Source organism: Leopardus geoffroyi, chromosome C3 (assembly GCF_018350155.1).
Source record: "Leopardus geoffroyi isolate Oge1 chromosome C3, O.geoffroyi_Oge1_pat1.0, whole genome shotgun sequence".
Lineage (NCBI taxonomy): Eukaryota > Metazoa > Chordata > Mammalia > Carnivora > Felidae > Leopardus > Leopardus geoffroyi.
In genome coordinates this window covers 68,347,187-68,364,409 of record NC_059338.1, presented here as the reverse complement: position 1 = coordinate 68,364,409, position 17,223 = coordinate 68,347,187, and the positions used below count along the sequence as shown (strand labels likewise).

Sequence of the window (17,223 nt, the reverse complement as noted above, 5' to 3'; positions counted from 1 at the left end):
GTTAAGAAAGTCGCCCGAAGAGGTCTGGCTCCAAAAGCACGTGCCCTTGACAACTGCACTGGACCAACGCCAACAACAGAGTCCCGCTCGGGGTCTGGCTGCCCCGACCCCAAAGTCAGATGGTGGTGGCGGGGGGAGGTGGAAGCTGCGAGGGAAAAACGCCACTGGGGGCTTTTGCGGGGGCTGGGGCGTGAAGGGCACGACAGTTTGGGAAAACCCACCCTAGCAGCCCTGGCCCCGCCCCGGCCCCGCCCCGCGGCCGCACGCCCGCCTACCCCCCACCCCCGCGCCGCCGCGGGCACCTGCGGGCGGCAGCCGCGCGCGCACACACCGCCCCCTCGCGCAGCGCCCACCTCTCCCCGCGCACGTGTTCCGAGGCCCCGCCCCCGCTCCCGCCCCCGCCGCAGGTGTCCGGGGAGAGGCGGGCCGGGAGGGCGCGCTCGCGGGACCGGGGCCCGGGCGTCCCCGCCGCGCCGCGCGGTCCTCGCCGAGGCAGAGGCGGTGGCGGCAGCAGGTGGAGCGGGTTCCCGGTCCGGCCCGGGGCTCCGGGGAGGTCGGGTCGCCGCGCGGGGCACCGGCCCCTCCGCGCCCTCCCCCCCCACCCCCCAGACCTGTGCTCCCGGAAGGGAGTCGCCGGCTGCTCCGGGGTCCGCGGGGGGTGGGGAGCTCGCCGGGCGGCGCGGGCGGGGCCCCGGTGGCGCGCCCGCCTCCCCCTCCAGCTCGCGCGCGGGAAGCGGCGGCTCTTCCCCGGGACTCCGGGCGCTCCTCGCGCGGCCCTCGCCGGCTTTGCCTCGGGGGCCCTCTAGCCTTGTCGTCCGCTGGAGTTCTCCACCGACCGCTTTCCTCCATTTGGGGACACTTCCCGCCGGCGACGCCCGAGCGCCCCCTGAGGGTCCGGCCGCCGGAGCTGCGGGGTCCCGGCCCTGCTCGCCGCCCCCGACCCTCGAGGCTCTCCCGCCGGCCTGCCTCCTCCCAGCCTCCGGCCTCGACGCGGGGGTGCGGACCTGGTCCCGTCTGCGCCCCCCAACACCCCCGGAAGGAGTGCGGTCCTCCGAGGCCCCGCCGCCGGCCATGGCCTTCACTTTCGCCGCTTTCTGCTACATGCTGTCCCTGGTGCTGTGCGCCGCGCTCATCTTCTTCGCCATCTGGCACGTGAGTAACCGGCCGCGGCTTCTAACTCTTGCCGTGCGCCCCTTCCCGGCTTCTCTGAAGTGCACCTGAGGCAGGGGACAGGTGGCGGCATCCCGAGCCGGCGGCCCCGCGCTCCCTCGGAGCCCGGCTGCTGGCGGGGGGGAGCGCAGGTTCCCGGGCGAGCCCCCCACCAGCCCCGGTGCGGGGCCCGGGGCGCGCGGCTGCAACCCCCCGCCCAGCCGGCTCCTTCCTGCCCGCAGTTGCGGGCCCGGCGGTTAGTCGAGTAACTATAACAACTAACCCGGAGCGTGTCAGCGTCTGGCCGAGGCACGTTTGGAGACAAAGTAGGAGAGGGCGCGAGGCGAGCCGGGCCCGGAGGGCAGGGGACCGGAGGTGGAGGTCGCCTGTCCCGCGGCGAGTCTCCCCGTCCTCCGCTGCCACCAGCCCCTGCAAGACCCCAGCAGGTGGCAGACTGTCGGCGCCGGCGTCCCGCCGCCCTCCCCGGGCTACGCGGGCTGGGGGCCGTGGAGGTGGGCCGCGGGTCTGCAGGCGCGTTGGGTCCCGGGCGTGGAGCGCTTCTGCGTGGGGGCCGGGGGAGGCCGCAGCGCGTAGACCAAGCAGCGCTTGGCAAGCCCACCGCCCTCAAGGCCCCCTGCCCTCGCCCGCGGGGGCCGGTGGGGAGGGGAATGGTGAGGTCGCCAGTTCCGGATGGAGCCCGCGGCGCGCAGCCTCCCGGCCCAGCGAACCCGGAGGCGGGGAGGGACCCTGGGATGGATTCCCGGAGGCTCGTCTCTGGCGAGCCCTGCGGAGCGCGCCTGCAGGGGCAGGTGCTGGGGAAGCAGACCAGAAGGGTTGCGGGGTGGGTGGGATGCTGGTGTTTCGTAGGAGAGGTTTCTAGAGCGTGAGACTAGGCTAGCGCAGCCCCTGGTACAGGCTCTCTGAGAGCGAGGACAGAGACCGGGCGGCAGGGAAGATGCTTGCTGGGCTTCCTTCCACAGCCCCAAAGTGAGAGTTGACCTGGGTGGTCCCCAGGCTTCCCCTTGCATCTGGATGGTGCAAGTCTGTGCATCAGTCGGTTTAGGAATCTAGGGGGAGTTGGGGGTGAGGTGGGGTGGGGGGAGAAGGAATTCAGACACAGGAATTTCAGGGCGGATCAAAAATCCTGCGGTGGGAAGTGATGGCATTTTGTGGCCTCTCCTCTGCCCCAGGATCCCAGGTCTAGTCCTCGCTACGGCATTGAGTCTAGAAGTTGTTGACGGTTATTAGGGGAGAATGAAACTTTACCTAGTTTAGAACGAAAAGGGGTGCAGGGCAGATCACGCCCCAACAGGGCAGCACATACGTGCTCATGTCTTCAAGGGAGTTTTCTCTGCTTCCTTGGATTTGGGGAGCTTCCTTGCATTTCAGAAGGCTCATGATTCCCTTTTTTCAGACACTTCACTTGCTGTTTTTTCATGTCTTTGCCTTGGCCAGAGGGTGGCAGGAACCAGGGACTCCATCAAACTGCCAGGATTGGAGTTGTCTGAACAAGCCTCTGAAGCAGAGCGGGTAACCAGCAAGAATAATTTGCTGTCACTCAGGGGAAGATAATAAATAATTCAAGAGCAGGTTAATTAAATAGATGGTGGGTGCCGCTAGTTGACTAACAGATGTGTGAATCAAAGCCAGGCGTGCCGTGATCCCCCATCGGCCCCACCAGCCAGGTCCCCAGCGCCCACCCCCTTGGCCGGGGGTAGTCGAATGCTGTCAGGTCCCGACCAGATTCCCAGTGGGAGTGCTGAGATTCCAGTTTCTAATAATGAAAGGAATCTGTGCTGTTTGAATCCACATTAGAGGAAGCGTTCCTGAGTCTCTAGCCTCTTGTTTCTTTCGTCTGTTCCTTCTCCCTTCCTCTGGATCAAACAGCCCAGAGCCTCCCCTCATTGATCGGGCTGCTGAACACTGAAAGGGGAAATCGATGCACATGTTGTATGTGTGGGTGTTGCTTATATGGTGGTAATTACTTCAAGGGAAATTTAGGAGAGCGAGTTCTGGGTTGGGCGGTGGTTTGCTTTCTTTCTGGCTTCTTCCTCAGATATTTTTTGATCTGATAAGGCGTATCGATCGCTTAGCATATGTGAACATCCCCAGGAATGAATTGGGCACTTAACATACACCGCAGCTGGGGACATGCCCCGTTGCTGGGTCTAGGCCGTAAGTCACGAAGACGGCACTTTCTTTTTGTCAATGGTACACACCTGCTTAGGGGTCATGATGGTAGCTACTGGCATTGAGTGTGGACAGCAGGCCGGTTCTAGGCACCGACTGTTTACTTCCCACAGGAGGCCTGGGAGAAAGGGTGGCTGTGGCCATAAGCATATCGCTTTCAAGTCTCCTGTTTCACTTTGAAAATTTATTTGCGTTTGTTTTCAAATGAAAATATTTTGAATTACCGGTTCATTTTACATCAGACGCTATTTGCCACATTTGGAATGTACAGAATGTGAGGGTTTGTTTTCCAGTGTGTTTGTGTGTGTGTGGCTTTGCATGCCTGTGGGCACATGGGCTCTTTCTGCCCCGGAAGGCCTTTACTCCTCACAGCGGACATCTTATGGACCAGGGAACTGTGGATCAGAGAGGTTATGAAACTTGCACAGCTGCTGTGTGTCCGAACTGGGACTGCAGCTGAGTCCGAGCCTGGTGTGCCCGTGTCTTTTTTCCAGCTGTGGTTATTATCTTGGGCGTGTTTAACTTTGATAATAGTGGATCACGCTTTTACCCAGAGGATTACGTTTCTCTGCATAAATAAGATATCTGGAGCTGGAACTTCTGGTTGGAATCATAATCACAGAGACACCTAACATGTGTCCCTTTTAAGAGGAGGAGATTCTGTTTCGTTTTGTAAAAAAAAAAAAAAAAAAAGTCAGTGTTTCTGCTCATAAAACGATACAGGCTCCTTGTGGAAAATTTCGAAAATACGGGGACATCTGTAGAACAAGATCACCGTTAACCTTATTCTCCAGAAAAGATTTGGGTGTTTCTTCCTTCAAACATTGTGTGTTTTAAAAAATTGCCTCTGGATGTTTAGAAGGGAGAAGAGGTGTTGTGAAGGGTTTCGGATGTGGACTGATGTCCGTTTCCAGCCAGGATAAAATGAGCAACATTTACTGGCACCAGGCCTCTCAGCACCAGCTTAGTTGGGCCTTTTGCCGACCGTCACGTTTGTATAAATACAGATGAAATCAGTCTTCGAAAAGATCGAAGTTTCATTTTCAGGGTTTTGGCTTTTAAAGGTTTTTTTTTTTTTTTTTTTTATGTTTGTTTATTTTTGAGAGAGAGAGAGAGAGCGCGTGAGCAAGTGAGTGGGGGAGGGGCAGAGACAGATGGAAACACAGACCCCGAAGCAGGCTCCGGGCTCCAAGCTGTCAGCACAGAGCCCGACGCGGGGCTCGAACCCACAAGCTGTGAGATCGCCACCTGAGCCGAAGTTGGACACTTAACCGACTGAGCCCCCCAGGCACCCTTATAATTTTTTAGTAGCTAGAGTCACTTTTAAGAACACTTGAGTTTTGACAGCGTAGGAGTAAAATTAACTTGCTCCGGTTCCGGGCAGTGTGTGCCTCGGGAGAGGTTTCACACCCTGACAAAGGATCACAACACGTGTTCACCAAGAGGCGGCGTTTCGGGCAGAACGTCCTTGCACCTGGGCCTTTCAGCCAGTTCCAGCCTTGTCACAGGCCCAGCCCTGGGGACCGAGTAAGCCTCTCAGGGTTTCCAGGCGTCCATCTGGAAACGTGAAGTGGCTTATGTGAAATGGTAGGGCGCGGGGAGCTACACAGCCTGTCTTTTTGAGACCCTGCTTTGGTCTGCTTGGGTAAGGGTGCCTGTTCCGTCTGGGACAGCTCATCCCCTCTTGCGGCCGAGGTCCCTAGCAAGCGGTGTGGATGCCTCTCCAGCCCCCGCCTGGAGGAAGGAAGCTCCGTGAGCACCTGTTCTCAGTCACCGGGTTTCTCTAGAGCCGGGATGGTGCTCGGCAAGTACGAGGGCTCAGCGAACACCCGCAGGATACCTTCTCCTTCTCCTTGGGCTCCACATGCTTCTGGCCGATGGAGCTCGTTTCTCACGTGGCTTCTGCCCCCGGGTGGTTTGGGCATGTGTGTTTTCTGCCATCCCAGCACCTGGAAACTTGGGAACCTGTTGTGTCCCAGAAGAAGACTGGCCATCACTAGTGGTGCAGGGCGCGGGGCGGGGCTTGTGTGGGGGGGCACGGGGTGGGGACAGGTGCTGGCTGTTCCCAGAGAGAGCACCTTCCATCGGGTGTGATGACTGGGCTGGCTGCCCCTGCAGGGGACAGCCTACAGCATCATCATGGTGGGTCCCCCACCATCAGGTGGCAGAGGGGAGGGAGGAGCAGAAGGAGGGGCATGGGCCCCCAGCCTGACTGCTCGATGAGGTTCCCGGCCCGGCTGGGGTGGGATGTTGTGGGCCCACCATGACGTCTGACTGTGACGTTCGAGTTGCTGAACAAGCAGCAAAGGCAGATAAGGTTGTGATCGGAGCATCCTCCTGTCCTGGCCCTGCAGCCGTGCTGGGCCCAATCCCCTCCTGCACTGTGAGGCCTGTTCACCTGGCTTGACTCCCGTCCGGCACCCCCACCCCTGCCCACGGCCTGCATGGGGTTCTCCACTGCTGTTCTCCCTCCGGGCAGGTCTGCAGACTGGCCCCCTCCCCACCCCATGCCCGCTGCCCTGTGGATGTCCGGTCTCCTGTGTCCTGTCGGCCATGCCCCCAGGGGTCCCCGCAGGACCCTGCGTCTGTCACAGTCTCGTGCCCTTTCCACGGCCCCTGCTTTTCTTGGGGGGGGGGGGCGTTGGGCAGGGCTCTCTTGCATGCACTCTGCTGCCCTGGTCGTGGCCCCATGTGACTGGGACCATTTCCTGTGCCCCACCCTGTGCCACCGGCCCTCACCCACCTCCAGCCAGCTCTCACCACTGCTCTCGGCCCCTTGTGCTCACGGTCTCCGAGGGACCCGCCAGGGACTCCCCATCTGCCGTCTGCCCATGCCCAGGGCCGCTGGAGTGGGGTCGTGTGTGGCTCACCTTCACCTCCTGGCCCTCCGGTCAGGTGATCCTGGCTGGTTCTTTCGGCTCCTGCGATGCTGTTCCAGATCCGTGGTGTTTTCCCAGAGCCCCTGAAGGCCCAGCCCCCTCCTTGCAGAAGATCTCCCTTGGGGCTGATGGAGAGGGCAGAGTCACTGACAGGGACACCTGGACGCCTGCCTGTCCCTGAATTAATGCCTCTGCTGCCACATTTCTCCTTCCTTCCCAGACTCGGAGCCTCTCCTGCCGGAGGCTCCATCTTCCCCTGCTGGCGCCCGGGGATGTTGCCCGCCTCCTGTCCCCAGCTCCCGCATCCTCGACCACCGGTCCATCCTCCGGAGTCTCTTAGCCTGCGGATGAGCCATTTGTCCGGGCCCTCCTGACTCGGGGGCTGGAGTCGCCTCACCTCGTCCTGCCTCCCCGCTCCCTCTTTCTGTTCTTGTAGCAAGTACACAGAAAAGCAGAGGCCAAGAAGCCTCCTGGTCGCGTCATCTGGAATCAGCAGATGTTAGCGCTTTGTTGCTTTGATTTCTTGTCCACACTATTTCAGGCATTTATTTCCTCTGGCCGCTGCTTTGCGCCCACCTCTTCTCCGGTGGCCATGGCCTCGCGCCTACCTCTTCTCCGGTGGCTGTGGCTTATCTGTGGCCTTGACGCTCTGGCCCGCATCCTCCTCGTGGCTGCTCTCATGGCCTCTGTGTTCCTCCTCGTCTCCTCTTCCTCCCCTGCCTCCACTGACCTGTGGCTGCCCAGTGCCCGTGTGCCGGTGCCCCTGACCCTGCAGACTGTGTGTCGGGCCGCCTGCCCCACACCCTCGGCCGTGTCCTCCCTGTCCCCACGGTGACCGCCCACGGTGGCCCGGTCTCCCCGTCAGCATGTATCCCCGCCCTCCCCACCCCGCAACCTCGGCCCAGGCCCTCGCTCTCAGAGCGGGCCCTTCCAGACCAGCACCCTTGGTTAAATGTCACCGGGATGACCCCCACCCCTCAGCCCCAGCCGCCGGGAGTGACCATCTTCCCGCTAATAGGACCTCTCCGTGTTAGCTTCCTACCACTTTTGTGGTGGCCCAGTTAACAGTTCAACCTCATTCCTGGTCTTCTGTGTTCTGGACATTCTCACCTTCCTGCAGGTACCTGCTTGGGCTGTCCCCCCGGGGCACTCTGCCCACACCTGTGTTCACCTGCGCTCTGCCCCAGCCTCTGTCCTCGGCCCCCTGGTCTGAGCACTGCCACCGAATCAGCGGTCCCTTTTGTCTCTGCATGTGGACTGTAAGCTCTTCTGGGGCGGGAGCTGCCCCCCTCATTTGTAACCTGCGTCCTCTGCAAACGTCCCTGTGGTCGGATCTGGGTAACTTACTGCCCCAACCCAGGCTGACAAACTCCCGCTCAGCGGACGGTCTCCCAGACCCTCCTGGTTACAGGAGCAATCCAGGTGCTTGTTAAAAATGCACGTTCCTGGGCCCCACTGGAGGCCCGCCCGGGAGGTGGGAGCCCAGAATCCCCGAGTTGGGGGAGACGCTCGATGCGGCGTGTCAGCCTGGGTGCTGGGGAGGAGGGCCACGCTGGTCTGTGGTTCCGAACGGCAGATGTCGGGACGAGTCGCCGTCACACAGTCTGACAGGATGATGTTGGGGCCGCGCCGATTAATGCTTCGCGATGGCGGGCGCACGGCATCCCGCGGCACCTGTGTTTGACCATGGGTGATCGTGATATACACCATTCTTCTGTCCCTTGAGGGCCGGGTGTGGACAGTCCCCTTGTGGCTCAGATAAGGCAGATACTAAGTGCCAGCCTGATGTCTTTGCCATTTGGATTTCTTCTGACTTGCTTCCTCTTCTGGGAGAGGGAGGACCCTTAGAAAAAGGCTGCAGACTGTGTTAGCTTAGAGAAGAGAGTCACCACGTCCTGGCATGGCACTGTGGCTGGGCACACGAGGTACACACCCAGGTCCGTGGGGCTGGAGGTGGAGGCGGGATCTTTTGTAGCCGGGACCCCTGTGTGTCAACACAGGTGACTGAGACTTGCAGGAACTTCTTTTAATGCCTCTTGGAATGTGATTAATTCCTGTAAAGGTTACCGAAAATCCCAAGTGTACAATTAAATCCTGAATTGGTCTCTGAGTACCAACCCAGAACCCAGCGATGAGGCTGGCAGATATTTTTAATTTGACATAGAAGGAGAGGCAGGCATGAGACGTTCTCACACACGCTGAAATAAAGCCCAAACACAAAACACTGAAAAAGGTACAGAAATCAAGAGTAAGCTGCGAGGCTGTCACGGAGCCACCGACATTCCCGCATGCTCAGTGTCCGGGGTGTGAGGACGGCACAGCCTTGGTTGGGGGCTCCCTGCCACGGGCATGCTCCCGGCATGGTGGCCGTGTGGCTCGGCCGCTGGAGGCTGTTACAGTGTCGTGTATCCGCCTCTGCGGGTCCGTGCCTGTCTCATGCCCCGGCGCCACAGCACGCCCAGGTTTGTGTTTACTCCTCCCTCTTGGACCTAAGTTCTGCACATTCTTCCACGTGTGACCACGTGTCTTGCCGTGGTCAAGCCTGCTTGGGCTCAGTAGCGACCCCTGGGAAAGCTTCAGATTGTTTTACCCTGTCCACAGGCGACCCAGGGTCAACGTGTAGGTGACCCGGGGTTAGTGCACACACAGGACCTGGGGTTAGTGCACACACACACGACCCAGGGTTGGTGCACACACGTGACCCGGGGTTAGTGCATGCATGTGACCTGGGGTTAGTGCACACATGTGACCTGGGGTTAGCATGCACACGTGACCTCGGGTTAGCGTGCACACGTGACCTCGGGGGTAGCACGCACACGTGACCTGGGGTTAGCACGTGCCTCAGGCTGCACCTCTGCTGTCTGTGAGATAGAATTGATGGAGGGCAGGCTCTGCCGTCCCTGTTATGCATTCGTGGCCACGATGAACAGGTGCGGAGCATGGCTGTGGTTGGTGGCTCTGACTGGTTGTGAGGGGAATGGCAGTCACCTCTTTGTAGCCTGGTTTGTGTTGTGAATCCAGAAGCCTCCTTGAAGAAGAGGGAGCCAGTGGCTTTGGGGACAGTGATGGCCACCCCCGGGGAGTGCCCGGCTGTCCAGCGAGCGCGTGGGTGCCTTGCACCCTGGCCGAGCCTGTCTGCTCCGAGACGAGTGGACACAGCAGTCCCAAGGGGACTGTCAGAGCCCCCCAGGACTTGGCGCCGCAGGCCTCGGCACCCCTGTGTGACGGGGCTCTGAGAACAGACCTCCCATCACCATCTGGCCCCCACGCTGGCCTCTCGGTGAAGGGTTTTGGGTGCCTCTGTGACGGGCAGGCAGAGGAGCTGGCCTGCTCTTGCCGTCGCCTCAGCCCAGCTGGAGCTGATCAGGGCTGTGGAGCCGGACGGGCACACCTATCCGGTGCCCCTCATTTCACCGTCTGGTCCAGGTCCAGACTTGGGCAGCCTCGTCAAGACCCCGGGTTTGTCTGCTTCTGGCCTTGGCTGGCCTTTCTCTGAGTCTGCCTGGCTACCTGCCTGGGACGGGGACCTCACGCGGCCTGGCGGTTTCTACCTTGGGCTCTGGCTCCCCTGATCTCTTTTATTTACTTTTTTTACGGTAGTGAAATACACGTAACATAAAACTTACTGTTTTCACCCAGTTTTAAGTGCTTGCTTCAGTGGCATCGAGCACATTCCCACTGTCGTGCAGCCCCCCCCCCCGCTCCCCCCCAGAACCTTCTCCTCCCAAACTGAAACTCTGTCCCCACCAAACGCCGACCCTCACTGCCCACCCAGCCCTGGTACCACTGCCCTCCTACCTCCTGCTTCCCATCTCTGTGTGCGTGTGTAAGCCTCTGGGCACAAGTTCCGTGTGTGTGTGCAAGCCTGCATCCGGGTGTGAGTTCCATGTGCATGCGCGAGCCTGTGTCCGGGTGCAAGTTCCATGTGCGTGTGTAAGCCTGCGTCTGGGTACAAGTTCTTTGTGTGTGTGTGTAAGCCTGTGTTTGAACATATCGGTATGCATGTGTAAGCCTGTGTCTGAGCACAAGTTCCACGTGTGTGTGTAAGCCTGTGTCTGGGTACAAGTTCTGTGTGTGTGTGTGTGTGTGTGTGTAAGCCTGTGTCTGAGCACATAGAACTTGTTCTATGTGCGTGTGCAAGTGTCTGTCCGAGCACATCCGTGTGTGTGTGTAAGCCTCTGTCCATGCACAAGTTCCGTGTGCATGTGCAAGCCTGTGTTGGAGCAGGATGCCCTGGAGATTCCTCCGTGTTGAGGCACATGTCAGATTACATCTGTTGTGTGTGTTCCATGGTGTGAATATCCGTCCTCTGCTGGGGCCACCTCGGGAGGGGGGGCGGTTGTGTGCCCGTGCTGCTGGGAACATGGGCGTGCGCATATCTCTGGTGCCCCAAAGTGGAAACACGGGATGGAGTGGAAATTCTGTGTTCTTTCCAGGCAGAGACTCTGGTCCTGTCTGTGCTGCGCCAGATCCGTCTGGACGTCTGATCCCTGTGGCTGGCCTCTCTCCGCCTTCCTCCTGGACGGGGCGGACCAACAGCACAGCAGCACTTGCCCTGCGTCCGCTCGTGGGCTTGGGTATCTGGTCCGTGTTGCTGCGTTCCTCGGGAGTCCTCAGGTCTCGTGGGAGAACAAACTAGTTACAGAATATTTTGTCAAGTTTCCGCTTTGGGTCCTGAGTGTACAAGTTTTATGGGATGCAGCTCTTGGCTTTGCCGGGGAAAACGCCCCTTGGCGCAGTCATTTCTTCCTAGGGATTTCCTCTGGCAGAGAACAGCGTTTTCTCCCTGATTTTAGGCCTGAGAACTGAGGAATGCACCTGAGTGAGGAACGGAGAACTCAGGGATCTTGTGAAAATGTTGTTGTTCGTTAAAGCCTTATTTGCATTTCCGCTCTCACAGTGTAGGAGGAGGCCCGGAGGCCCAGCTCTGCGGAGGCGTAGGCGGCCGCCAGGGGGAGGACCAGGCAGCTCACCTGGGCAGGGAGGAGCTGGGAGAAGGTGGCTGTCAGCTCATGGGGCCCATTAGGAGGATGGCTTCATTTTCTAGTCCCTTTAAGTTGCCTTGAGTCACAAAAGTGGCTTAAAAAAACCAGGTAGGTTTGTAAAAATGTAATTTCCCTCAGTTTGTTTGTCCCTGTCTCTCACACACAGTTACCAGCACAACAAAATACTCCGTAACTGTGAAAACCCCACCCTTTCCTGGCCGCACGTTTTGGGAGGATGCCTTTGCTTTCCTCTGTCCCCCCACCCCTGGGTGAGGGTTGGCGGGCCGGTGTGGGAGGCAGGGAGTGCCTGCGTGCCCATGGTTTGGGCTGAATCCCTCCATGGGGGCAGTTGACCAGACACATTCACCCAGCCCTGGTCTGCCTGGGGGTGGTCAGAACCTGGAACTGCCCGTTTTGGGGGTTGGCTTGACGCCCTCTGGCCAGAATGGAGTTGTAAGTGGTCCTTTGCAGTGTCTGTAAAAACCCTAGATGCGCTCAGGACACGTTTCTGACTGAATAACACCCTGATCTCTTTTCTGTCTACTATGTAAGGAACCGCAGGCCAGGACACCGCGAACCCACATGATGTCCCCTCTCCGTCCCTTGGCTTCCCATGCCCAGATTTCTCAGGATGTGGCCACAGGGCGCCCCGCCGCCCCCTGTGGCTCCTCCCGCTGACTAGCTGCTGGGAATCTGCAGCGGGTGGGGAGGCCTGGAGTCAGGGGTGCCGGGGCCTCAACCACTCTCTGTCTCCTTCCTGCGTCCTCTCTTGCTTTGACCTCCTTTTGTTCCTTCTTGCTGGCGTAGATCCTGGACCTGCCAGAGGCTGCACAGTATTACTGAGCCCAGCCGGGGGGCCCCAGGGCCAGGTGGGTGGCTGGCGGCGCCCCCTCCCCCAGAGGGAGGAGAGCTCTGGGCTGACATTTCCAGAGCAGCCTTGGGCGTCTTTGCTGGTTTCGCCTTCACACGGTCCATTTTGGCGCTGGGATACGGCTCTCCTGCTGGGGAAAAATGCAGGGGAGGAACGCAGAATCTTGGAGCCGACTTCCTTGTTTTTTTCTTATTGGCAACTGATTCATGAACCCTAAAAAAAGAGTTGATGGCAACACAGCCAGCTAGCCATAGCAGCCCAGATGGTCCTCCATATAATAGAGACATTTGTCTCTTGGATAAAAAAATATTTAAATGTGTTCTGTGAGCTGATTGAGAAAAGGAATCAGCAAGTGCAGGGCTTGTGGGCATGGAAGAAGCCCAGTGATTCCAGCCCCCAGAGTGCGAAGATTAGGAAGTGGGAATTGGCAGTAGAGAGGGCGGATGCGAGGGGGGGCCCTGTGGGAGAGATGGCTCCAGGGTGCCCCCCATCCTACCCCCCGGCCTGCAGGCCGGACGTAACCCACCGTGGGGCAGGCTGCGGGCACGGGGGCTGGGACGTGTGTGCACACAGACACGGAGTTCCACGTAACCCACCGTGGGGTGGGCCGCGGGCACGGGGGCTGGGACGTGTGTGCACATAGACACAGAGCTCCACGTAACCCACTGTGGGAAGGGCTGCGGGCACGGGGGCTGGGACGTGTGTGCACACAGACACGGAGTTCCACGTAACCCACCGTGGGGCGGGCCGCGGGCGCAGGGCGTGGGGACCAGACCTGTGTGCACGTGGACGTGGAGGGGCTGCCAGCTGGGGTGGGTTCACAGCAGCTGTGGGGAGACCAGGGCCAAAGAGAACACGTTTGTGCCAACCGTTTCCAGATCCCACACTGAACAGAGACGCAGACGATCCCGCTCCCCTCCCCTTCTCGCTGGAAATGGCGCAGGCCTGGTTGCCACGTGTCCTGGGCAGGCCGTTGCATGGGGATCCTCGGACGATCGGGGGCGTCAAGCTGTCGCTGGCCGCTTTGTGAGCAGGGAGGGGTGGGTGACCGCCCGGGGCGGAAGTGGGTAGAGGCGGCGGGCAGAGACGCGGGATCGTCATCTGGAGCTGGGGATCGAGCCAGATGCGCAGAGCATCAAGCCCCTTCCTCGTTACTGGAGCGTGACTCATCCCAGGATGGTTTTTCTTGGAGGTTCTGAGGGCGATGAGGGAATTGAGCCGAGGCCAACAGAGCATATGTGCTGAGTGCAGAGAAACGAATGGAGAGAAATGTGTTTCGTCTCGACACCCTTTTCCCTCATTGGCTGGCATTGGCAGTTTTAGAACCAAAAGTCACGCCCTGGCAAGGGGCTGGCAGCTACCTGGGCAGGTGCTGATGCCGAACGGTGTTCTCCTGCACCCGCTGTGTGGATGTGCAGTCCCTGAACCTCCTGGTGCGTGTGCATGTGCGTGCATGTGAGCGCACATGTGGCTGTGTGCATGTGTGTGAGCATGTGTGCAGGTGCATGTGAGCATGTGTGAAGGTGAGTGTGCAGATGTGTGTATGTGTGGGCATGTGTGCAGGTGCATGTATATGTGTGAGCATGTGTGCAGGTGTAAGCGCACATGTTCCCGTGTGCATGGGTGCGAGCATGTGTGCAGGTGTGTGTGTATGTGTAAGCATGTGTGCAGATGTGTGCAGGTGCGTGCGCATGTGTGAGCATGTTTGCAGGTGCATGTGAGCGTGCATGTGTGCGGGTGTGTGTATGTGTGAGCATGTGTGCAGGTGCGTGTGAGTGTGTAGGTTCATGTGAGCATGTGTGCAGGTGCGTGTAAGTGCATATGAGCAGGTGTGCAGGTGCATGTGTGTATGAGCATGTGTGCAGGTGAGTGAGCGCAGGTGCATGTGTGTGCATGTGTGTGAGCATGTGTGTAGGTGCGTGTGTGTGTGTATGTGAGCATGTGTGCAGGTGACTGCAGGTGCCTGTGAGTGTGTATGAGCACTGTGTGGGTGTGTGAGCATGTGTGCAGGTATGTGCGTGTGTGAGCATGTGTGCAGGTGAGTGTGAATGTGTGCAGGTGCATGTGTGCGTGCATGTGTGTGTAGGTGTGCATGTGTGTGTGTGCGTGTGTGTGAAGTGAAGGCTCTGGACAAAGCAGTCTCCGAGGTCCCCATCCAGCTCTGGAATCCTGTGGTTCTTCTGTGCTCACTACGTGCATCTCATTCTCTTCCTGTTCTCCGTGTGTGGCTTTCTTTCCCACGGCCTTGCCGGGCACTTGGGGTCAGATTCCCAAGCAGGGCTGTATCAGCTGAGGTTCTTCGGGGTCGATTCTGGCCACCTTACTCAAAGGGGTTTTTGGGAAGGGGGGTGGAGTGCACATACGATGCGTGGCAGCTCTGGGACACAGACCTGACACACGGAATAACGTGGGTTAGGTCACTGGTCTTCTTCCTCCTGTCCTTGAATCGCTGCTTCTGAGGATGGAGAATCTTCTAGGCTTGTGCCCCTGTTGGCACGTGTTGCACTGAGGGGTGAGTAGAAGTGCTGTGGGGTCTCCAGGCACCTGGATTCACCATCCCACGGGGAACTGCACTCAGAGGGGGGAGGTCGTTCTCCGGACAAAGTCGGACCAGTGTGGAAGGGGCCGTAGATGCTGGGGACCAAGACACAACAGGTGTTCAGGACCCGAGCTCTGCAGCTTAGCCATCACCTCCCCGGTGTTCAGAGAGAGCTTCCTGGTGCCCAGAACGTGTGCCGGATTATCCCAGGGAAGCTGCTAGAAGTTCAGGCAGCCTCGCGCAGGGCTGCTGTGCCCTGGCCAGGAGGCTGGATGTGCTGGACTCGCCCGTTCGGTGATGACCGTCCACTGCCCCAGAGTAGAGACTCCACCTTCTCTTCCCTAAAGTGGTGCACGGGGGCCACGTGACGCGCTTCCATGGCACGGCACACGTCTTGCCTTCTGAGCCCACAGCTTTTACGCAGTCCGCTTGGTGGAGAACTTTGCAGGAATTTCGCGGAGCACTTGCTCACCAGGAAGGACTGAGCAGCAGGTGTGCGAATCAGGAACGAGAAAAACGCATCTTGCAAGCTCGCAGTCTCCCACACTGCTTGGCCCCAGATTCTGGAGGATAAATGGGAAACTGAACCCCGGCTCTTCCCTCTCCTCTTGGAAGAGCAACCCCCTGGCCCAGATTCCCACCTCTGCCTGGGAAACGCCCCCTCTCCCTGTCGGCGCACGTGTGACAGTGCTGAGCCTCAGTTCCCTGCTTCGCGCACAGCCGAGGGCAGGAGGCCCCGTCTGTCCCAAGGAAGGTGCCCCCTCTGTGTTCCCGCCAGGAGCCGGGAAGGGCGGGTAAGGCCTTTCTCAAAAATAATAATGTTAAAAAATTAAAAAAAAAAAAAAAAAAAGAAAGGTTCTTTCTTGGGCTCCTGGGGGGTTCAGTTGGCTGTGTCCGACTCTTGATTTTGGCTCAGGTCATGATCTCAGCATTTGTGGGTTCGAGCCCCGCATCGGGTTCTGTGCTGTCTGTGCGGAGCCTGCTTTGGATCTTCTGCCCCTCTTTCTCTCTGCCCCTCCCCCACGTGTTCTCTCTCTTCCTCTCTCTCTCTCTCTCCCTCTCTCCCCACCCCAATAATAATGAAAAAAAAAAAAGGCCCTGTCTTTGCAAAGGGTGTTGGTGTCCACTTTGGGGAAGCCACCTGTGCCCTCGGTGGTTCAGACTCTCGGGGCCCATCCACTGATGCTCTGAATAATTTATTTACCCCCCACCATCACTGCTGCCTCTCGCGCTACTCCCTGCTCACTGGTGTCCCTGCTCAGGCGGGCAGTGGCCAGAGGGGCAGGTGAAATGGAAATCCTTTCCGGGCCCACCCTGTTGGGCAGGGCCTCTGCTGGACTCCCAGACCTATTTTGGGCACTGGCGCATTTCTCCCGGGAAGCAGGCTGACTGTCAAAGGTTACGGACCTCTGCCCACAGTGCACCTCTGTTCTTCTCTGCCATGTTCTAGCGTCTCTCACAGGACCAGACACTGGCCTGTCTCCACCCCTGGGGACTCCTGGGATACTGGCCCGTCCCCACGCCCGGGGATTCCCAGGACACTAGCCTGTCCCCATCCCCGGGGACTCCCAGGACACTGGCCTGTCCCCACCCCCCCAGGGACTCCTGGGACACTGGCTGTTCCCCCCACCCTGGGGGATCCCGGGGACACTGTCCCCACTCTCAGGGACTCCCTGGACCCTGGTCCATCCCCATCCCCGGGGATTCCTGGGACGCTGGCCTGTGCCCATCCCCCCGGGGACTCCTGGGACATTGGCTGTCCTCCCCCCACCCCCAGGGATTCTGGAGACACTGCCTGTCCCCACCCTCAGGGACTCCTGGGACACGCCTGTCCCTACCCCCAAGGATTCCTGGGATGCTGGCCTATACCCACCCCCAGGGACTCACGGGACACGGGCCCGTCCCCACTTTCCTTTTCCATCCGTCAGTAGTTCATGGAGGACAGATGGGTTGTCAGCTGTGGTACCTCCGGGCAGGGTTGTCTGGTCAGGAGAGCTAAAGCAAGTCCCGTCTACACCACCACCAGTGAGGCCCGTGGCCGCCGTCTGCCTGCCACGGCTCTGCCCCCCGCTCTGCCCTCTTCCCTGACGACGCACTTGACGGGAGGTAGGACGCGGGCCTGTTCGTGGAGCCCGTGAGGCTGCAGGTACGGATGCGCCCACACACTTGGCCGCCGGAGGCGTCTGTTCCTTTCAGGGCGTCTAGAGCACGGCGGGCCTCACACTTCGGGGTGCATGCGAGGCAGTGGGACTGTCGTGAAATTCCGGCAGTTCCTGCTCGTGGGGATGTGCGAGGGCTGGGCGTGTGTTCGGACACGGGTGTGTTAGCGATATTTACCTGCCCTCCTGTTTTGTGCGGGGGTGTGGGGGGTGGGCATCGTGGTAAAGTCGCTGGTGCCGTGTGCCCACTCCTCTGGGCGCTGGCATGTCCATGGGGACGGCATTCTGTCGCGAAGAGCCTACGAGTGTCCGTCTCAGGTGAGCAGTGGAGGCACAAAGGTGTGGCCGTGGGCACAGGTGGCGTGTGGCAGAGCCAGGACTGCTCCCCGGCCGCCCGGCCCCCGCGCGGCTCCCGGCCTCCGCGCCACCACGCGTGTCTGCTGTGTGACGC

At 59.7% G+C, this 17,223-nt stretch overlaps 1 protein-coding gene across 8 annotated transcripts in view; it reads left to right on the top strand.

Annotated features, from left to right (window-relative positions):
• Nucleotides 1-344: 344 nt before the first annotated feature.
• Nucleotides 345-17,223, top strand: part of CNIH3 (cornichon family AMPA receptor auxiliary protein 3) — a 135,413-nt gene continuing 118,534 nt past the window's right edge. Inside the window, exon 1 of one of the 8 annotated variants that reach the window (XR_006706043.1) lies at nucleotides 345-1,152. Coding sequence is in view for 6 of the 8 variants with exons in the window: in XM_045453297.1 (XP_045309253.1) it covers nucleotides 1,072-1,152 (81 nt within the window). In the remaining 2 variants the exon portion in view is untranslated. The remainder of the gene's footprint in view (nucleotides 1,153-17,223) is intronic. The other 7 variants (XM_045453297.1, XM_045453296.1, XM_045453295.1 and 4 more) reach the window with 7 other exon arrangements.